Source organism: Notechis scutatus, chromosome Z (assembly GCF_049901735.1).
Source record: "Notechis scutatus isolate UNSWTSFEM ecotype Mainland chromosome Z, rNotScu1.2, whole genome shotgun sequence".
In the NCBI taxonomy this organism is placed as follows: domain Eukaryota; kingdom Metazoa; phylum Chordata; class Lepidosauria; order Squamata; family Elapidae; genus Notechis; species Notechis scutatus.
The window spans coordinates 96,468,918-96,492,173 of record NC_142025.1 but is presented as its reverse complement, the minus strand read 5'-3'; the positions used below and the strand labels follow the sequence as shown (position 1 = coordinate 96,492,173).

At 35.9% G+C, this 23,256-nt stretch overlaps 1 protein-coding gene across 5 annotated transcripts in view; it reads left to right on the top strand.

Moving 5' to 3' along the window:
- Window positions 1–23,256, top strand: part of MLLT6 (MLLT6, PHD finger containing) — a 117,737-nt gene that overhangs the window by 16,675 nt on the left and 77,806 nt on the right. For all 5 annotated transcript variants that reach the window (XR_003371066.2, XM_026669822.2, XM_026669819.2 and 2 more), the window contains exons 3-6: window positions 7,542–7,596; window positions 9,078–9,187; window positions 10,268–10,371; window positions 11,833–11,926. Coding sequence is in view for 4 of the 5 variants with exons in the window: in XM_026669822.2 (XP_026525607.1) it covers window positions 7,542–7,596; window positions 9,078–9,187; window positions 10,268–10,371; window positions 11,833–11,926 (363 nt within the window). In the remaining variant the exon portion in view is untranslated. The remainder of the gene's footprint in view (window positions 1–7,541; window positions 7,597–9,077; window positions 9,188–10,267; window positions 10,372–11,832; window positions 11,927–23,256) is intronic.

Here is a 23,256-nt window from a genome sequence, read left to right as displayed (position 1 = left end):
ACTTAGAGGGCATATCTCCTATCCATGTTCTATACCCCTACATTTCTGTCATATTCGCTTCCTAATGTAAAAATAATGTCACTTATGAAATGCACATACCTAATTTGATTTGTTTAAAGGGGGAAACAGTTGCTTTTTCTTAGGAAATAGTTTTCTTAGGAAACACACATACGCTGAAGAATCTTTTCAATTCTAGATTTGCCAGCATTTCAGGCATGATCTTGTAGCTATGAGAGGCAACTTTGATTTTTTTTTTCAAATGAATTTGATTTTAAAGTCATAAAGGACATGATGACTCACTTTTAGTTATATTATATTGATACATTAGCAACATTTTCCATAGAAGTTTTAAAGGACCCAGTCACTAAGGTAAACAAGAATTGGTTTACTGTTAAACAAGGAGCAAAAGGCCCAGGAAACTCTGGACTATATAGTACCCAAGACACAAATAAACCCACTGCCATCTACTGGCTAAACTAAGAAATTATTCTACAACTTGTTCCTTCTGAAATAGCAACCTCAGATGATTCCTTTTAGTCTTTTGTTGGCTACTGCAATTTTGCTTGGGGGAGGGGGCAAATCTCATACTTAGCCAGAAGTCTTCTGATGATGTCCTCCCCAGATTTAAAACATGAATAGATTTTGTGCAAATAATGAAATTGTCATGGATTCTTGACAAGAATGGCCAAAAGTTGTGTTGGCCAGAAAATGGCTCTAAAATGGAATGAAGGGAGAGAGGAGGGACGGAGGGAGGATGAATCATGAGACAGATTGTTTTGTGAGAGGGCTACATTTGTAAAACTTCCTTTGAATCAAACTCAATATAATTTAGAATAGAGAGGCAATAGTAAAGAAGTAATTGACCTTCCAACAGAATAATTTCAGAGCTTCCCAATCTATTCTACAGTCTAGTAAACCTGATTATCTCCCATTCAAGTAGTAACCAATCCCAATTTTCATGATTATAGAAAATTGATGAGCTATATAACTGAGGAAGTGGGTTTTATCATGAAAAGGAATAAGAGGATGGCAATAGTTAAGCCAAGAACTTCAGGATATAAAGAAATATATAGGGAGCCGTGCAGCAAGGAGGAGGTAGGATGCTCATCTGCTTTTTTGTGTGAGCTAAATGGAAGAGGAGCTTAGTTGCTCTGGCTTCTTGTTGTGTTGCTATTTTGATTCATTTGCTTTCTGCCTGGGAAAATTAAATAATTGCAAGAAGCAATAAGTGGAGAAAGGAATGAAGTATCTGGTAATCCTAGCTAAGAGAGATAATAGAAGTAAATATGTCTTAAGTAGAAAAAAATGGAGTACCTTTAGACCAGCACTCAAGATGGAACTAACTCTGAACCTTAGGAAGATTGCCTTTAATATTAGTTCGAGAGTGTAATTGCTACTTATATTTGTAAGGGTTGAAATGAAATGCTCTTAGCATTATATCTACAAGAATGACTGCATATTTTCCCAGTGGAGGAAGACTTTTCTATGTGGATTCATAAGTTAAATATGTCCCTGGCTATTCCAATAGAAATAGATGTGGGGAAAATTCTGCTCCCTGGATTCTTGTTTATTTATGGCTAGTATTTCACCTAACTAATGGGCATGTTCAGAATGGAAGACTTTTATAAAAATGACAAGCTACCTTTGGAGTAGATCCATTTTGGCAATGGAGAGACCATAGGTAAAGAAAAGAGGTCATGTTACGTTGAGAAATTCTCCATGTTTGTATGTTTGGTATAAGTTGTTATCTTCCTCCTTTACAATCAGGAAATGAACTATATATATTACTAAATAAAAAGAAAAAATGTGTCAATTTCTCATCAATCTGGTATATTTAGGTCAAAGATAATATATATAGGAGTACTCTTGCATGATGAGTCTGATTTACAGTAGAATAGAATAACACAGATGGAAGGGACCTTGGAGGTCTTCTAGTCCTACCCCCTGATTATGCAGAAACCCTACACCATTTCAGATAAATGGTTATCCAATCTCTTCTTAAAAACTCAGTGTTGGAGCATTTACAACTTCTGGAGGCAAGTTGTTCCACTATTATTTGTTCTAACTGTCAGGAAATTTCTCCTTAGTTCTAAGTTGCTTCTCTTCTTGATTAGTTTCCACCCATTGCTTCTTGTCCTACCCTCAGGTGCTTTGGAGAATAGCTTGACTCCCTCTTCTTTGTGGCAGCCCCTGAGATATTGGAGGACTGCTATCATGTCTCACCTGGTCCTTCTCTTTACTAGACTAGACATACCCAGTTCCTGCAACCATTCTTTATATGTTTTAGCCTCCAGTCCGCTAATCATATGTGTTGCTCTTCTCTGCACTCTTTCTAGAGTCTCAACAACTTTTATACAACGTGGCGACCAAAATTGGATGCAGTATTCCAAATGTGGCCTTACCAAGGCATTATAAAGTGGTATTAACACTTCATGTGATCTTGATTCTAACCCTCTGTTTAGGCAGCCTAGAACTGGGTTGGCTTTTCTGGCAGACGCAGCACACTGCTGGCTCATATTTAAATGATTGTCCACTAGGCTTCCAAGATCCCTCTCACACTTACTACTATTGAGTGAAGTATCACATATACTGTATCTGTGCATTTTGTTTGTCTTGCCTAAATGTAGAATCTTGCTTTTTTCACCATTGAATTTCATTTTGTTAGATAGCGCCCAATGTTTTCAAATCTGTCAAGATCCTTCTGTATCTTAAGCCTATGTTCTGGAGTAATAACCTTTTAAGATATATCATTCTCCTTGTTTGATTGAGGACAAAGGAAATTCTTCCTAAAAATAAAGAGAAAATAAATATTAATTAGAATTAAAACAAACTTTAAACTTGCCAATTAAAAATGCAAGTATCTACTCAAAGGCAAAAATAGGAAACCACAAAAGGCAGTATTTACGATCCTGGAGAAATAATACTAAGGGTGGGGGGAGGTAATGTTTATGCTAAATTTTCTACTTGAATGCTCAAGTTTCAACCTCCTAAGTACAATGAGATAGTAACAAGGTAGACACCACTACTGGTAATATTCTAAGTGCCAACTATAAAACCAGTTTTGCTGCTCCAGTAAAGAAAGCAAAGAAGCAGTAACTATTTCAACAGCTTCTATTAAATCCACTTACTGAATTGTGGCGATAAGGTTTCTATGTAGAACTAAAGTAAGCCAACAATAATGCTTAATAAAAGGCAATCAGACATGAAAACATCTGTCAGATTTCTTTGGGAACCAAACTATTTAAGTATGAAGAATATATAGACACCTATGGCAAACTAATTCATAATTATTGGCTCAGGCGATAAGCATTCAGCCTGCTACTTTATGTAAGCTATGACAAAACTTGAAAGGTAAAAATGTTGTACGCTTTCTTGTGCAGAAATTAATATTTTTGATAAGGCCTCTCAGCCTTTTTTGAAGTAACAGAATAGAAACCAATCAGATTATGTCCTGATCTGAGTGTGGAATTTTTAATTATGTTGAAATACTTTCATTTCCTTAGATTAGAATCATATCCAGGTCATAGTTGTATCAAATGTGCTTTTTCAAAAGACAACTGGACTGTTTTTTCCCTTGAGGAAGAAGTTTTATTTCTCATCCAAGAAGCTTCACTGATTCTGGTGGGAGGCGATGGAAGGATTAATTCTGACAGGATGGGGAAGAGGGGGTTGGTAGGATCATAGTTCTTTGCATTTATCTGGTCCTTAGCACTTTCCCTGAGAATTTTTGGGGACCCTTGGGTTTTATCTGTGCCCTAAGGATCACCTGTATTGTTACCTGTGTAAATGGGGGTGAAATCTTCTTCGAAATGCTGAAAGGACTGAGTTGTAAACAGGAGATAGGCAGTGTCTTATCTCTTCCCTTCTTTTGAGAGAGTGCTGCTCAATGTTAACATAAATGGCCTCTTTTACCCTCTTTTAAACCAATGGTGCTCTCTATCCAGAATGTGGACTTTGCTGTTTTTGTTTATTTATAATAATTGCTATAAAAATCATTTATAAATTATTTAAATGCAGCTTTTCTGTCTTTTACCAAACTCAAATGTTAACTGTAAGCTGTTTCAAAAAATAGCTTATAACTAAGGGAGATTACATGAACTATGCAGTTATTTTATCTTTCCTCAGTTAACAGAGCTTATTTGGTACAAAGAAGAGAAAAAGAAAAAAGTCAGCCACTACAAGGTTACAACTGGAAAATGGCATTCTTTGGATTTTGCCCCTTCCTCCAGATATGCACACAAATAAAATTCCATGATATAAGCTGAGTGTTTGCACAATGCAAACTTCAAAGAAAAAGAAAATACTCTAGGTGCTAGTGAAAATGTGTGTATATGTTATGAACTAGGTTGTTTTAGATAAAATCCTTTATCCAAGGCATTACAAAACAAACCAATGGGAACAACTTATAAATTTTATTTTACAAAAATAGTCAGATAACCAAATAAAACGAGGCATTTTACTGTTTGTTTCATAACAGGAATACAATTTCAAAATAAATGTAGTGCATTAGGGCAGAGGTTTTTTCTTCAGCAATGAAACATTAATTAAAAATAAATCCTGGGATCCCTAATAAAGAGTAGAACTTTACTGATAGAAAATTAGCCATGTTTGAGAAGTTTTATTTATTTGCTCTTAACCTATCATGAAATTTCATCAAGTTCTTGCAGAATCCTAGTGTTGTAGTATTGAAAAACCCTTATTGCATCCTAGGGTTGCAGCAGTTACTTCTGGTTATTAGATTCTATATAAAACAAGCACAGGCGATCCCTGTTTACTGACCACAATTGGATCAGCAACTCAGAGTCACTAAGTGAAACTGATTATGCTTATGATTTTATCTCACCTTTCCTCTGCTTTACAGATCTGTGAAGGTCGCAAATATGAGGATTGGTTACAAAGTTTTATTTTATTTATTTTTATTTATTTGATTTGTTAATCACTTACAAGATAATAGGTATAAGTATAAACATAGTTATGAATACATGAAATGGATACATATAAGAAAAATAAAAGAAACAATAGGACAGGGACAGTAGACACATTGGTGCGCTTATGCACGCCCCCTACAGATCTCTTAGGAAAGGGGTGAGGTCAATAGTAGACAATCTAAGGTTAAAGTTTTTGGGGTTTGGGGAAGAAACCACAGAGTCAGGTAGAGTATTCGTAGACATTGACCACTTGGTTGCTGAAGTTGTATTTCCTGCAATCAAGTTTGGTGCGGTTTACCTTGAGTTTGTATCTATTGTGTACTCTTGTAAATTGTTGCTAAATGAGGGAGTCACTAAATAAGGATTACCTGTACTATAAATCAGTATGGTTTGTGTGTGTGTATGTATGTATGTATGTCCCCAGTATTGTGTAAAAAATAATATAGGGATTTGTCTTAATTCATTTTCTTCCTTCATTCATTTTGTGCTTTCTGCACTAAACAAACTTTACTTAGAAATACCCTTTGAAATGGTTCTTTATCTCTGTTTTCAGAAATGTTTTGGCTGGTTTTTTTTCCAGAGAAAGAGCAGGAAAAGAGGGTAGAGTGCATCAGCACTGTCTGAGTTAACTTTAATCCATTTTTGCTCATTCCCATTGAAGCAACACCCATGTTCATTTTCCAAATCAGCACAATCAATTTGTGTCCTACATGCTCAGGCAATACCAACTGTTTATTAGCCACAAAGAACCTTGAATTAAGTTCAAATATATTTTTGCTGGAAGAATCACCCCTCAGCTTCTGTTTTGCTGGCTAAAGCAGAGTAACATGTATGAAGTAATAATATGGGCACACATGCTTAGGGAAATGATGCTTACTTCTGAATGTCTATAGCTGGATCCCAAATGTCAAAGATTGTACTTTCCAGATATAATAAATCCAAGATTACAGATTAACAGAATAAAAGAGTTGAAAGGGATCTTGGAAATCTTCTAGACCAACCTCATATTCAAGCAGGAAACCCTATACCATTTGAGATAAATGGTGTCCAGTCTCTTCGTAAAAACCTCCAGTGTTGGAGTACTCACAACCTCTTGAGGCAAATAATTCTCCTAATTAATTGTTCTAACTCTCAGGAAATTTCTCCTTAGTTCTAGGTTGATTCTCTCCTTGACAAGTTTCTATCCATCACTTCTTGTTTTGCCTTTAGGTGCTTTGGATAATAAATTGACCCCCCTCTTCTTTTTGGCAACCCCTCAAATATTGGAATACAGTATTGCTATCATGTCACTCCTAGTTCTTCTTTTTATTAGACTAGACATATCCAATTCCTGAAACCGTTCTTCGTATGTGTTAGCCTCCAGTCCCCTAATCATCTTTGTTGTTTTCTCTGCACTCTTTCTAAAGTGTCAACTTCTTTTTTATAGTGTGATGATCAAAAGTGGATGCAGTATTCTAAGTGTTGTCTTACTAAGGCATTATTAAATGGTACTAACAAGATGCTGCTGCTTTTAGGAATTGTAGGAACTCTCATTCTTCATTGTCTTCCCAAAGAATTTGGCTCCATTAGATAAAGTAAGCTCAGTTTGCTTTGTAAAATAATTGACTTCTGTCCTTGGGAGCTGAATTGACCCCAGGGCACTTCTGGGCAAGGTGAGGATATTCATGGGTAGTTTTTATAGTCTTGTTTAAGCAAGGAATAGATGAGCGAGTTGTCTGGCTGTCTGGCAGAGTATTTCATGTTTGCAAATTTCTTGATGTGAGGCCAACTGCCATAAACTGACCCCTGACTCTTGTTCCTCTTTTTTTTTTCATTTGTCTCTCAAAGAGACATGCACATCCTTGTGAGAAACAGGCCTAACTTTCTAAATCCAATTCCTCAAAAATCATTCTACCCCAAAAATCTCTCTCTCATTTGTTGCTTGGCTCTTCCTCCAATGTGTATACAGGCTTGTGATGCCCGTCTAAACCTGACACTTTTCCTATAGCCTTTTTCCTTTTGGGGCAAGGAATCCATATATGCGAAATCAGATAACTCTCCATTGTGGCTAAGATAAGGGAACAGAAATTCTGGAACAACAATTCAAGGAGTAAATTTATTTGCCTTACATTGATCCTTGTTCAATTAATACTTGTGTTAAATGAGTCAAACTAAAATATTGCAGAATTAGCAAAATAAGAAGATGTTTGGGTTTAGATAGTTTGCTTGACGTTTTTAGGGCCACATTGTGAGTTAAGGAGTAGAGTATGGCTAAAAGAAAAAATTATCCATAACTTTCCTAGTTGAAGATCAACCTGTCACAGTGCTGAAAATAATATTTTTTCCAAGCACTATCTTATTCGTATTTCTTTATTTTAAAATCTGTTTGATTTCTAAGTTGGTCTCTAGGTTTTATAATACATTTAAATGTAAATTTCCAGCAAATTTTCTCTAAAATGTGTGATTTAAAATATACTTTAATTTAGTTTTATAGAACTAAGAGCTGCCCCAAAGAAGAACTTTGGATGTTCTTCTATCTGATTAAGAATAATGAGAACTATAATTTTCTGGAACCCTGAAAGTACTGCATCACTCCTAACCTTGGGTCTTTTTGTTTTTTGTTTTAATGTACAGAGGTGTGAGCTATGTCCTCATAAAGATGGAGCGCTGAAACGGACTGATAGTGGAGGTGAGCTTACTTTTGAAGATACCAGGGTAGTCCAGATACCATTTCTCAATCTAAACAAGGAATATTTGCTTTTGAGCTCCTTTTTACATCTTTTCCTTCTGCCACATATCATGAGCACAATGGCATGTGGACTTAAAATCAAGGTCAAAATGGTAGCACAGTGATAAAGGTCTTTTGTCTGTAAGATGGACATTGATATAAATTTGATTACTATAAGTAAAAATAGACACACAAAAAAGAATAAGCCAAAGAATTAAAATTCAGCAGAACTATTAAGATCAGTATTAAGAGACATATCATGATTGGATTTCAATCATCCGGTGCCTTTCAGAATAGTTCCACTTTTTAGATTTCTGAGACTCATAGGCAAAGTTACTGTCCAGCTCTCTAAGGCAAAGATTTTCCAAAAGGTGAATGCAGTTCCTGAAAAACATTTCTCACTCTCTCCAAAATTTCCCAAGAGAAAAGGACACAACATTAAGACAGATACAGTCTTGAAGTTGATTATCCTGCAGGTACCTGAGAATCAAATTATTTTTAGTCAAAACCAGCAATTTGAATTTGTACCTGGAAGCCTATTGGCAGTCAATGCAGTGCCTGTAACAAAGGTTTTATGTTTGTTGCAGCAATTATTCCAAATGCTTGCCAACTCCATTATTATGAAATGACAGTACTGACACTTCCTGACTCCATCCCCAGAACTTAAGGAGTTATGTCTCACTTGATCACCATTACAAATAATAATGAGTATATTTTTGGTTCACCCGATGCCATTTTTTCAAGAAGTGTTTAGATTAATCAAGGCTCCCTTAGAACTGTGAATAAATGAAACTTGGAAGTATGAGAAAGAAATTATGGCTACTCTGGAATCTTTGAGAGGAATCAACAAAGATGTCGTTTTCACTGTGACAATAAATCTTGTATATTACCAAAAAATTCTTGCATTCAAGTTTTTATATCATCAAGTCAATTGCTTGTTGCTGGAACTATAGTTTTAGGCATCTACAGCTATGAATGCATATTTGAATAGAAATACAGTACTTCTCACAAAGTTGGAGAAAATACTTCAATCAGGTTATCTGTTTATTTGTTGAGTCTCCAGGTGCAGACTGGTGATGGTCAAATTCAAAACCCCAACCTTCTCCCTTGATAGGATTATATATTTTGAACTAGATTTTGGCTGTATCTTTTTCTCTTAGAAAGAAAATACCCTCTGCACCAATAATTAGCATATGGGAGAACACCTAGAAGTCTTTCCCCCAATCTGTGTTCTCTCTATAGAGATAATTGGCTATGTTTGGAGGAACAATGGTTCATTAAAGGCCTTGCTTGTGGTCTGAAAAATGTAGTTTTATTACCTCAGTTAAAAATCAGACCATAAAAGCTTTATCCCCCACAGAAACCAATTATGGTTTGATTTATGCTTTTTTCTGATATATTCCTTATTTTCTCCATATCATTTTTGTCCTTCCGGCATCCAGGCTGGGCCCATGTTGTCTGTGCTCTGTATATCCCTGAGGTGCAGTTTGCGAATGTTCTCACTATGGAGCCCATTGTCCTTCAGTATGTGCCCCATGACCGCTTCAACAAGGTAAAGGAGATCTATCACAACTTAGCTAACCCACTTCTATTTTGAAGCTTTGGGGCCAGGTCACACATTAAATTATATCACACATTAAATTAAATACTAGAGTTTCCCTGTCTTTTGTTTGCATTACTGTTCTTTTTTAAGTGTGGGTACCCAATCCTGTTTCAGTAAAAATGAGTAGAGATTTCTCCTTATGGTGTCAAGTAAGTGTGACCATATGGAAACATCCATGAATTTTCTGGGTCATAGAAGAAACGTGGTTTCTCAGTGCTTCCTTCTGGGTTATTTTACCAATTTCCCAGTCTCCTAAAATACAAATCTGGTAGTTTTTAATAGTTTACCATTTTAGCACTATATAGGCTCAACTCTGCTTAGCTTTCAAACCCAGACAAGACTGGCCAAGTAATTTAACAAAATGTCATGGCTTCCCATTCTATAGCAAACTTTTTAAAAACCTTTTTAAGTGTTTCTTTCTCTTTAATAATTTCATAAAGAAAATATAAGGAACAACAAATTTGAAACGTAGCAGTGTAAGTTTTAAATCTTCCCCTTACAAACATAGACATATCAACAAGATTGTATTCCCATGTGCTTAGAATAATATTCTCTCTCTCTCTTTCACACACAAGCAAATACAAACACACAGAGATACAACTGCATCTTGCTTACAGAATTGTGGAATTGGAAAGGAGAGAGAGAGGGGGGGGAGGGAGGGAGGGAGGGAGGGAGAGAGAGAGAGAGAGAGAGAGAGAGAAGAAAATTAATTAAATCATCCTTGAGCTATTTGCTTCTTAAAAATCTCCAGAGATACAGAACCAAACCTCTGTAGACTGTTCCACCATAATACATATCTTACTATCTGATGATCTTATGTTCTCAGGCTAAGTTCTCAGGCTCTTTTCAGAGACCATATTGATTGGCTATGAATTCTGTGGCCCCTATATTTGAAGGGCATCAGAGTATCATATGCTGTCACAAGTTATTATATATCACCAAACAATGTCATTCTTAAATTTGCATTTTGGGATCTCCACCAAGAGGCATATTAGAAAATCAAATGAAGTTCTATTGTTTTTGTTGCAGACTTGTTACATCTGTGAAGAACAGGGCAGGGAGAGCAAAGCAGCTTCTGGAGCCTGCATGACTTGCAATCGTCATGGTTGTCGGCAAGCCTTCCATGTTACTTGGTGAGTCCATAAGTATATATTTCAAAATCACTTTCTTCCTCCCCAATTTCTGTTCCCCAACCTTTCAGTTTCTTCTGTCACTTTTATTTATCAATGAAATACTATTAGCTAGTAAGAGTGAAGAATTCCTCTGATTGGTTGTAGCTTCTTCCTGGAATTTAAAAGTCTTTATGAATGTTTTCATTCTGGCTTATTTCTCCTCTTCAGTTATCTTTAAAAGACTGCTTCTAATGGAGGAAATTGTTGTATCCATTTCCCGCCAACCTACCCTCCCTACATCCTGTTATTCACCCAATGAAAATCAAAACTCTCCATTTTCATTTCAAATCTGAGATTGGGGTGGCCATCATTTTGATTATCCTTAGTCTTTCGTTTTAAATAACACATCCTTTGTCTTTGCACCAAATATGAAAAAAAAAATTAAGTAGTTTTTTTTTTAAAGAACTGGGGTGGGGAAAAGGACAGGGAAAACCTTCCTAAGGGAAACAATAAAGCAGAAGAATATTTAATGCTGCTTGACTGTTTCACTACTGCACCCCATTTCTTACCTAGTTGGCATAAATATGAGTTAGGAAAATGACCAAGAAGGAGACTTCTGGGAAATCAATGAAAGGCAAAAGGGGAAATATGCATCCTGCCCTTGCTTTCCATTTTGCTTTTCTAAATCTTATCCTGTCCTTCCTTTTTTATATGAGGCCCACATTCCTAACCTAAGTTCATTAACAGATTTCTTGTTCAGCAAAGAAATAGATTGCAGGACAGAAAAGGCATACATTAATAATCTTCTGATGAAGGACAAGGTTCAACAGAAATATATATAACCCTTCTAGGTTTTGTTCCTCCTTTTTATTTTTATTTTTTGAAAGAGTGGATTAGCTCCACTTTTCAGAACAGAGGTCAGTTAGGTCAATTAAAAAATTGAATCTTCTTTTGCTTGACATATCCATTGTTGGTTTTTTGCATCAACATTAGCAAGGAAAATATTACCTGTTAACAAACACAATAAATCTCTTCATTGCTAATTTATTTATTTATTAAAGCATTATACTCCACCAACATGTACTATCTGATGGCAGTTTGAGTAGATTGTATCTCCTCTCTAATGTTATCAGTCATTACATAAAATTTTGGATGTCTGTATGCAAACAAAGAAAGTAAGGCAGTACTACAAGTCTCAGATTTTCATTTACAAATCAGAATGTGAGTTGGCAGTCACCAAGACAAGAGGAGCAAGGAGATCTATGTATTATTTTTTTAGCAGTTTGCCCTGTAACCATGTCAGGGCTGATGGTTTGTTATTAAAGCAGGGGTGAGAAAGTGTTTGGAGTAAATTATTTCTTTTATTTATATAAATTCTTTAAAAGATCAAGAAAGTTGAATTAGTGAGTTAGGGAAATCAAAACCTAGTTTGATTGGGATGCCCCAGGGCTCAGTTTACATCAGTTCACTTCCATATTTCAGTGCTCAAATGGCTGGACTTTTGTGTGAAGAAGAAGTCTTGGAAGTTGATAATGTGAAATACTGTGGCTATTGCAAGTACCATTTCAATAAAATGGTGAGTCATTACTTCTTGTTATAATCGTAAATAAAATGTAGATAGTTACCAAGGTCGAACAGAAGTTATGGATATAATAAGCCCGGGGATTTTTCATTGTACTTTATTCCTGGGTAATGATCCTTTCCCAACTATTGGTCACTAAGATCAGAAGTTTAAATCATAGAAAGTTCACAGGTCAGTTTCAAGAAAGGAAACCAATATGGCTGAATATGTAGGAGGAAACATTGTGGATATTACAGAGAGATTAACATTATTAAAACAGGTATGCACAATTTCTTCCAAGTCAAACATTCCCTTTGGTTTTTGAGAGGCATCTTGAAGGCTGCACTGTTAACAAGTGATGCAGGTTAAAGAAGTACGCAGAGAACAAACATTATTTAACATTTTAATTAAATGTATAAGTACATGAAATGCAATTGATACAATTACAGCATATATACTGAATCATATTCAGGTTCTGTTACATTAAAAACAACACTTCTATGGCAACTTTTGCATAGGTTCAGAGGGACAAATCTAACAGTTGGAAATGGTGCCTGAAACTGGATCTTGGGTTGTACATCTGTATCAAAACATCTTAACTGAGATAAAATCCTAAAAAATACTGGCTATTGAAAGTAAACAATTGATTTTAGTAAGATGATAGTGATTTAAGAGAGGTTTTTTTCCAGTGACTGCAATTATACATTCCTTTTGCTAATACATTTTGGTTTTGAAAACCTGCAGTACTGAAAGTATTAGATAAAACTTTTTTTTAAAAAAAACAACCCTTCACCTACATGAAGGATTTTTATCATTCTCCAGCATTAATGCCTGCTTCTTCCATTGAGCCCCATCTTAAGTGAGAATGTCATCTTAACCTAGGTAATCATATAACCTAATTTAAAAACAGGAAGAGAATGCTGTATCCTAGGGTTTGGGTTTTTTTTTTGCAAATTATTTGTAGATCTTCCCTCTGCTACATATTTAGGAGCACTAACATTGTTCTTCTAAATGTTAAAACTATTTATTTTGTGGACAAGATAAGCAGCCAATAACATTAATCCATTTTTTGGAATAACATTAATCCATTTTTTCTTTAGCCATCAATTTGCTTCCCTAGTCATTTAATGTTGTTGTTTTTTCCTGTTATTTTTAACATTTTAATAGCATAGCTTAACTGAAGATTTCTCAGAAAATAGGGACCAAAATAAAACCTAATGGTGCAGCCATATTAGTTTACTTGTATCTGCCAGGTTCATGAATAAGGGATTATATCGGCTAAATTGCATAAGAATATCATTTTAAAGGTAAAACAGCATATTAATAAGAAATTAAATCCTGCTCAGTAACAGCAATTTCTTTCAGCATTAGTTGAATCCTTTCATACAAAGATTTTTAAAAAATGAGATTAAAACACTACTAAAAAGGCATGAGAAAACAAGAAAGCACAGTCTCCCTTTCTCTAATATATGTTTTACCATTTTTCTTTTCTGGTTCATTCTTGTACATGAAGAAAGTTGGGATAAAAGTCATCATGTAAGAGTCTGTTTGCTCTTAATCCCAATTTCCTCTCCCCCATTTTTTCTTGTCATGAAATTAGCTTTCCTCTAGAAATAGAATATGATGTTGTTTTATGTTTGTATAAGCAGAATTATGGTATCTGGTCTATAAAGCTAAGTGTGTTGCCTATTCCAAATCTATTCTTGCCAGATATATATTGCTACTTTTTTGGTTCCTCATGAAACTTCCAGAAGTGACCAGACAGGAAGGAGAACATGCAGTCTTCCCTGAACATTTGTAAAGGGGTTTATCTGTTCATTACTTGAACTTTATACTTAGAAAACAGTTGTCTTATCATACCAAAAGTTGAAGGAATGTCTCCAGTTTATTTGAGAGCCCAAAGAATTTTTGGAAGTTCTTTACATGATGCCAATGCTGTGTCTTTCTACATCAAGAAAATTATCAAATCCCTATATCTAGAAAATTAATGTTTCAGGGATAAAGTTTGGCATGATCTCATTGCCCCAAGAATATTCCATAACTGACCATAAAGATTACTCTGCTCTGGTGTGAATGTGGCTTCTAGTGCAAATACGTTGAATGCTTGATTCAGAGAATGGCTTCCTGTCCCAAAGAAATATCTCAACTTTTAGTTCTGTCCTGCATTCTACATAGGCAGATGCTGATTACCTTAAAGTAAATAAGTAAAACATTTATAGACAGAAATAAATTTGATCTTCTACCACAGAATTAGTCCAGACAATGCTGGGATGACGTTGCTTTTTGGGTGGTTCATGTACAAGGGTCTCAGGGAGAGACCAATACTCAGGGCATACCAAATAGCCCAAATATCCTCTTTGAAACAAAATATTCTGCCCTTCATTACTCATTATCAAGTGCACTATTGTGGATATCCTCTGAAGTAATGTTTCAGATATTAACTTGAATTTTATTTTTTAAAGAATTTTTTATTTTTAGACAAACATACACAAACAAAACATAAAACATAAAACCATCTTCCAATTACGTACATACAGTGTGTCGGTTGGTTACAAATTCTTTGTGCATCTTCTCCATAGTCCTCGCTTACAATTGTTTGTATAGATTCTCATATTATCAATCAAATATATATGTATACATTATTATCAACTGTTAATCATTTATTTGACTAAACTATTATTCCTTCATGTTATGCGAGATATTCAAAATTTTAAATTGATTTATAATATAACAATTCATATTATCATCCTAAATCCATCCAATAATAATACATCTTTATATTATATTCTGTATAATTCTATTCTATAATTCTATTCTCCTTATATTGTAAAATTCTACATATTTCATTACCATATTTTATTTTCTAACCATTGATAAAATAAATCCCATATCTTATAAAATTGTTTAGCTTCTTGTTCTCTAATTTCAAATGTCAATTTACTCATTTCAGCACATTCCATTATTTTCTTAATAACTTCCTCCTGCATTGGTATTTTCTCATTTTTCCTATTTTTAGCAAATACAATCCTGTTAATACATTTACAATCAAATATTTCAATTCCCTACTGTATATTTCCAGTAAGATCCCCAATAAAAATATCTCTGGTTTAAAGTCTATATGTTTCTTTGTCATTTTTTCCAACCATGTGTGGATTTTAGTCCAATATCTTTTAGCTTCTGCACATATCCACCACATATGGTAATATGAACCCGGTATCTGATGACATTTCCAACATTTTTCGGATTTATTCTTAAACATTCTTGCTATTCTCGTCGGGGGTAAGTGCCACCTGTAAAACTTCTTATACAAATTTTCTTTATATGCTGTTGACATTGTCATTTTATAATTTTGAGACCGCAGTTTTTGCCATTTTTCTAAATCAATCCCATGTCCAAAATTTTTCCCCCAAGCAATCATTGTTTCTTTAACTTGTCCTTCTAGCTTAACCTCTAATAAATGTCCATATAGTTTTTTAATCACCTTTTCATCAATACCTATCAAAATTATATCTAAATCAGTCATTTTATCATAAAACCTTCTGTTTTAAGATCTTTGTCATATCTAGAGTGTATTTGCACATATGAAAACCATACCTTGTTCTTCTAGTTCTTGCAGAGTTCTTCGCCCTTTTCATTCAATATTTCACCATATCTAATTGTTTGTTCCTTTTTATATGTTATTGGATATAAAAAAGCTTCAATAGTCGATAACCAGACTGGGATTTTTAAATACTGTTGCTTTTTAGTCTTCTCCCAATTTAATAACAAAGCCTCTCATATATAGTGTCTTCTGAAATACCCTTGTGTTTTAGTTCCCTTGTATCATAAGAAGGTATGCCATCCCAACAACAAATCTATTGTCAATAATCTAGTATTTTTTAATGTTATCCATTCCTTAACCCACATCGAATTTGTTGCCTGATAATATAACTCCCAATTAGGCAGGCCACAAATCCTCCTCTTGTTCTAGCATCTTGTAACAGTTTTAATTTTATTCTCGCTTTCTTTCCCTGCCAAATATTCTTCAACACTATTTTATTTAAATCTTCAAAATAATCTTTCCCTAATTTAATTAGAATTGTCTGGAACAAATATAAAATTCTAGGTAATATATTCATGTTAATTGTTGATATTCTCCCTATTAGAGATAATTGTAAATTTTCCCATTTTGCCAAATCTGCCACAATCTGTTGTTTGAGTTAAGATAGTTATTCTCTTTAAGTGTACTGCATCTTGCTGTCAAGTATATCCCCAAATACTTAACCTTATTTGTGACCTGGATTTTCAAAACATCTGCCAATTCTTCCTTTTGTCTTACTAACATATTCTTTGTTAAGATCTTCATTTTATCTTTATTTTCAAACCAGCTACTTTTCCATATTCCTCTATCTTTTCTATCAATTTAAGTGCTGTATCTAATGGATCCTTTAAAATGAAAACCAGATAATCTGCAAATGCTTGCAATTTAAATTCTACCTTTTTAATTTTCATTCCTTTTATATCTGTTTCTTCTCTGATATTTCTATTTAACACTTCTAAAGTTAACACAAACAACAGAGGTGACAGTGGGCAACCTTGTCTTGTTCCATTCCTTATGTCAATAAAATCTATCAATTCCCCATTCATACAATTTTCCTTAATAATCTCGTATAATTTTTTTTCTTCTCTTTATTTCCATAGCAAATTTGCCCTTGGTCATCTATTAATTGCATTATTTTTCTTGATTCTCTCTCCTTTCTCAATTTGTATGCTAACCATCTACCTGGTTTATTTGCATCTTCGAAATAGTTCTGTTTAGCACCTCTAACTTTTTGTCCTAGTTCCTCCTTTTCCATTAGCCCCATTTTGTGTTTGATTATGTCCATTTTTAATTTAATGTCCTTTTTTTGTGGCAGTTTCTGTAAAGTCTCTGGTAATCATCTAATGCTTTAGAGGCTTGTCTTTTCATAATATTTCTTTTCCTTGTGTAGTCTATTATGAAGCCTCTGGCATAAGCCTTCATTGTGTCCCAAAGATTTTGTATTGATGTATCTTCTTTTTTGTTTTCTTTAAAGAAAAAGGCCAATTCTTTCTCCATTTTCTGTACAAAGTCTGTTTCTTTTAATATAGTATTGTTTAAGGTCCATCTAGATTTTCTTCTTTGTCCTTTCCATTTAATTGTCATTGGATTGTGGTCTGCCTAAGTACTTGTTTTGATATCAATTTTCTGCATATTAGAAATCAATTCTATTGACATCCATATCATATTTATTTTAGACCATGATGAGTGTCTATTTGAATAAAAAATGTATTGCCTTGTTTTAGCATTTCTTCCTCTCCATGCATCTTTTAAATTTATTTCATCTGTCATTTTAAAAAAGGATTTTGGAAGAGTCTTTCTACTTTGCTTTATTGTTTTCTGTGTTTTATAGTCCAATTTGTCATCTACCATTCCATTGAAGTCTCCCATCATGCAAATATTAATCTAGTCCAATTCAATTATTTTCATATGTAATTTTCTATAAAATTCTTCTGGATTATCATTTGGAGCATAAATTGCTATCAAAACTATTTTCATATTATTGTCCATTATTTCCACCATCAAAATTCTTCCATCATCATCTGTGTAAATCAGTTCCACTGGAATTATATCTTTAATATATAAAACCACTCCTCTTTTCTTACATCATGTCAATGCAGTAAATATTTTCCCTAACTTTGGCTGTATCAATATTTGTTCATGTTGCTTTTTAATATGTACTTCTTGTAGGCAGATTATGTCAAATTTTAATTTCTCTAGTTTATGAAATGTTTTCCTTCTTTTAATAGCTGAATTAAGTCCATTTATGTTAATTGTAATCAATTTTTTCTCTTCCATGGTTATACTTTATAAGTAGGTTTTGCAGCCCTAGTAGATTTCGGTTCTCGTTGTTCTCTAATTTCCACCTTTCTGCCTACTGCACCTTCTTCTTTTCCAGTCGCTGCTTGACATTTTTCCTGAAATTCAATTAATGACACTTCCCTATCTGTCTCCTCCTCTTTCCCTCTAAGATATTCTACATAAAATAATTCTGCTTTCTCAATTGAATCTATTCTGTGTCTTTGTTCTTGCCATGTAAACATGAGGCCTTCTAGTATCAGCCATCTAATTCACACCTTTTTTAAGTAGTATTTTGGTCAAAAATTGATACTCTCTTCTCATCTCTCTCACTCTTCTGGGTACTTGTTTCAGGACCACAATCTCCTTGTGTTTATATTTCAATGTTTTCTCTCTTGCCATCTGTAGTATTTGCATTTTAGTAGCTTTCTTTGTAAATCTGATGTGGACTTGGCAATTTATTTCTTATTGCATATTTTGTAAAAACTCAAAACACCTCATCTATTCCATCCATCATCTTCTCTTTAGTTATTTCCAATGCCTCAGCCAAAATTTCTGTCATTATTTCTGCCAAGTTTTCTCCTTTTTCTTCCTCTATATTTTGAAATCTGAGATAAAATTCTGATCTGTTGATCTCCCATCCCAACATTCCACTCTTATCTTGTTCGACCACGTTTAGTCTACAGTCAATATCTCCAATCTTCTTGTCTCTTTGTTTATCTTCTTCAATTTTTTGGTATCTGTCCTCATACTTCATCATCATTTGGTGGATATTCTCAACCTTTTCTTCTGTTTTTCCTGTTCTTTGTTCAATATTCTCTGTTCTTTGTTTGATGTTCTCTGTTCTCTTTTTAATATTCTCTGTTCTTGCTTGTATGTTTTGAATTCCTTGCATAATCATCTGCAACGTCACTCTTTCCTGTTCTTTTTCTTGTTGCAACATCGTCTGTATTGATCCTCCAGACGGTGAAGAGGAAGAAGTTGGTATTGAAGAGCCAGCCGCCATTATTTTCCTGCTCATTTCACAATAATTATAAGATTTCAAACAATACAAAATCTTCAGGTTCTTCTACCCCTTAATCCACTCGTATATTGAACAAATGTAATTCCAAGTAAGAATAAAAAAGGAAAACAAAGTAAAACAGAGAATTCTTCAGGTTCTTATACACCTTAATCCAATCAATTAATTAATTAGCGGGAAACCAAAAAAGAAAAAGGAAAATTGTCAGGACAATCAGTATAAAAAGAGAAAAGAATAAAATTATTCAGGTTCTTGTACACCTTAATCCAATTAATCGGAGTGGAATGGGCCAGACAATACCATAAACAGTCTCCAAAATAAAAAAGAAAGGGTCACAAATAGATCCAATATAAAAAAGGAGATAAAAAAGGAAGAAAGGAGGAAGAAAAAAATCTATTCCCTTAAAAAAGAAAATAATAACAATAACAATAATAATAGAAAAATAAAAAGGAAAAATTAAAAAAGTTTCCAAAAAGCCAAAATCACAGATGTCCACCAAAAATAAGTAGCTAAGGAGGGGATGTAAGTAGAGGATAAGCCAAAGCAAGAAAGCCAACTTTCTATCAGAGAGAAAAGAAAAACACACTGCAAATGTATAATGTCCAAGGCTTTTTTGTTAAGTTCCAGACAGATTTTATAATTCTCTTCCTAAGGATCTTATAATCTTCTTTCTTTAAATTCCAACCTTTCTCTCAATACCAGACTCCAGCCGCTGATAGTAACCCAGAAGAGCACCTGGAATAACATTCTTCCATGCATTTCCCTCTATCTTATCAACAGGCTCAAAGTACTTGAAGAAAAGCCTCAGTTCTTTCTCAGCTTTATCTAGTCTTCAGAAAATGAAGGGAAAAAAACAATGTTTCCAAGCCTCTGAGTGGCAGTGTTACTTAGCTTCCTCTACTTTCACTTCCCACCCTTATCCAAACAAAAGAGTTAAAAGTATTTTAAAAAGCAAAAATTAACTAAAAACTTAAAAGAAAACTTTAAAAAAAGATCTTTAATATAAAATATTATAAAAGCAAAAAAGAAAAAAGGGAAAAAAAGACCAGCCCAGTTAAAAAGTTAAAAAGCATACATAAGCAATCCAGCAATAGAATAATAAAAAAAAACCCAGTAAGTTTGATTTCCTGTTTAAAATCGCCGCTTAGCCTCTTCTGTCTTCAATTTTTACAATTTCTTTCTTTTTCTTAGGGTGTTCTCTCAAATAATAGGATTTTAAAAAAAATCATCTCACCAAACCAACACACTTGCTCTTCTATTCTCTTCCGTCCGGAGCTGTCCCAGCTTCAGCAGCTTCAATGACCGCCTCTTTGCTGCCAGAAAAAAGAGCTTCTCCTGGATCTACCAGGGACTTTGTGATGTCCCCGGGATCGACAGGGTATGCTCTTTTTTGTCACCGTCTCTATGGGACAGTTTAGGTCCAAAAGGACCGTCCAGCAGCAAAGATAGCAACAGACATTTCCAGATTGCACGTTGTACCGCCGCAACGCCAGCCCCGCCTCTCCTTGAATTTTATTTTTTGTTTGCATTTTTCCTTCATTTAATATTATTAAGTGTATAGTTCCAGGGAAATTTGCTTTTACAGATTTTTTAAAATATTGCTTTCAGGACAATCTGTAGGAGGGAGGGAGGTAAGACAGCATTCCCAAGGCCTCATTTTCACCTTGGATTAACTGTCCAAGCCAGTTATTATTAAAGAACTTAATAACAAAACAAAGGGAAAATAGTGCTGAATTTGAGTAGGTTGCCTCCCTTGTTACCAAGACTTATAAGAAATGTCATCATATTAAATTACTGTCTTCATAGGCCTGGCCAAAAGCTTCATTGGTATATATTCCTTTTTTTAAATATAAATTTTATTTGGGTTTTCACAAAAACATAATACAAATAAAACATCTTTTTTTGAGAATAGCGTGATCCCGGGTTATCACTTCTTGATACAGACACAAACTCAATTTCATATTCATCTTTGTGTTCTATTCCGTATATTATTACTATTTTAACATTTTCTCCATAATTTTCACCTCCTTTGGTTTTCTCAACTTTATTTTTAATTATCTCATATCTAAATTCAATTATATATCTTTTTCTAAGTTTCAATGTGTTTCCAATCATATTTATACTTTTGTCTGTCCTATTTCAATTTCATATTATCTTTTCTCATTAAACAAATTTTCCCCTGTAGTTACTTATTAGAATATGACACCTTTATATCTTTTAATTTTATCCATTCAACTCTTATTTAAACTTCAATTTATGCCTTTAAAATTATAACATTCAATATAGTACATAATTTCCAATCGAATTCTGCTTGGTACATTCTTAAAATACACACTATGTCAAAAATACACTGCTCAAAAAAATAAAGGGAATACTTACCGTATATACTCGAGTATAAGCCGAGTTTTTCAGCCCATTTTTTGTGCTGAAAAAATCCCCCTCGGCTTATACTCGAGTCAGATTCCCCTCTGGAAAAAAAATGGTGTGGAGTCGCTGCTGCCGGAGCGGCCCCAGTCCCGCCGCCTCGGGAAGGGAAAGGCAAAGCGCTTTTTGCCTTTCCCTTCCCGGCTGGGGCTGTTGGGAGTCGCTGCCGCCTGCCTTTCCCTTCCCGGCTGGGGCTGTTGGGAGTCGCTGCCGCCTGCCTTTCCCTTCCCGGCTGGGGCTGTTGGGAGTCGCTGCCGCCTGCCTTCCCTTCCCGGCTGGGGCTGTTGGGAGTCGCTGCCGCCTGCCTTTCCCTTCCCGGCTGGGGCTGTTGGGAGTCGCTGCCGCTGGAGCGGCCCCAGTCCCGCCGCCTCGGGAAGGGAAAGGCAGGCGGCAGCGACTCCCAACAGCCCCAGCCGGAAGGGAAAGGCAGGCGGAGCGACTCCCAACAGCTTAGCCGGGAAGGGAAAGGCAAAAAGCGCTTTGCCTTTCCCTTCCCGAGGCGGCGGGACTGGGGCCGTTCCGGCGGCAGCGACTCCCAACAGCCCCAGCCGGAAGGGAAAGGCAAAAGCGCTTTGCCTTTCCCTTCCCGAGGCGGCGGGACTGGGACCATGCCGGCGGTAGCGACTCCTGACTCAGGGGGCCTCCGAGGGAGGGGAAGAGAGTGACTCCTGCCTCCCGCTGTCATCATCATCTTCTTCTTTTGGGTTAGTGAATCAATTAAACCTTTCATGATAGTGAGATCGTTTCCCAAATTAATTATTTTTATTTTTGAAATTTACCAGTAGCTGCTGCATTTCCCACCCTCGGCTTATACTCGAGTCAATAAGTTTTCCCAGTTTTTTTGTGTAAAATTAGGTGCCTCGGCTTATATTCGGGTCGACTTATACTCGAGTATATACGGTAAATAGCACAATGTAACTCCAAGTCAATCACACTTCTGTGAAATCAAACTGTCCACTTAGGTAGCAACACTGATTGACAATCAATTTCACATGCTGTTGTGCAAATGGAGTAGACAACAGGTGGAAAGCATAGGCAGTTAGCGAGACATCCCCAATAAAGGAGTGGTTCTGCAGGTGGTGACCACAGACTACTTCTCAGTTCCTATGCTTTCTGGCTGATGGTTTGGTTACTTTTGAATGCTGGCGGTGCTTTCACACTAGTGGTAGCATGAGATGGAGTCTACAACCCACACAAGTGGCTCAGGTAGTGCAGCTCATCCAGGATGGCACATCAATGCGAGCTGTGGCAAGAAGATTTGCTGTGTCTGTCAGCCTAGTGTCCAGAGCATGGAGGTGCTACCAGGAGACAGTCCAGTACATCAGGAGACGTGGAGGAGGCCGTAGGAGAGCAACAACCCAGCATCAGGACCGCTACCTCCGCCTTTGTGCAAGGAGGGACGGGAGGAGCACTGCCAGAGCCCTGCAAAATGACCTCCAGCAGGCCACAAATGTGCATGTGGCTGTTCAAATGGTCAGAAACAGACTCCATGAGGGTGGTATGAGGGCCCGACGTCCACAGGTGGGGGTTGTGCTTACAGCCCAATACCGTGCAGGACGTTTGGCATTTGCCAGAGAACACCAAGATTGGCAAATTCGCCACTGGGGCCCTCTGCTCTTCACAGATGAAAGCAGGTTCACACTGAGCACATGTGATAGACGTGACAGGGTCTGGAGACACCGTGGAGAATGTTCTGCTGCCTACAACATCCTCCAGCATGACCGGTTTGTCAGTGGGTCAGTAATGGTGTGGGGTGGCATTTCTTTAGGGGGCCGCACATGTGCTCACCAGAGGTAGCCTGACTCCATGTGCTCACCAGAGGTAACCTGACTGCCATTAGGTACCGAGATGAGATCCTCAGACCTCTTGTGAGACCATATGCTGGTACGGTTGGCCCTGGGTTCCTCCTAATCCACGACAATGCTAGGCCTCATGTGGCTGGAGTGTGTCAGCAGTTTCTGCAAGACGAAAGCATTGATGCGATGGACTGGCCCGCCCATTCCCCAGACCTGAATCCAGTTGAGCACATCTGGGACATCATGT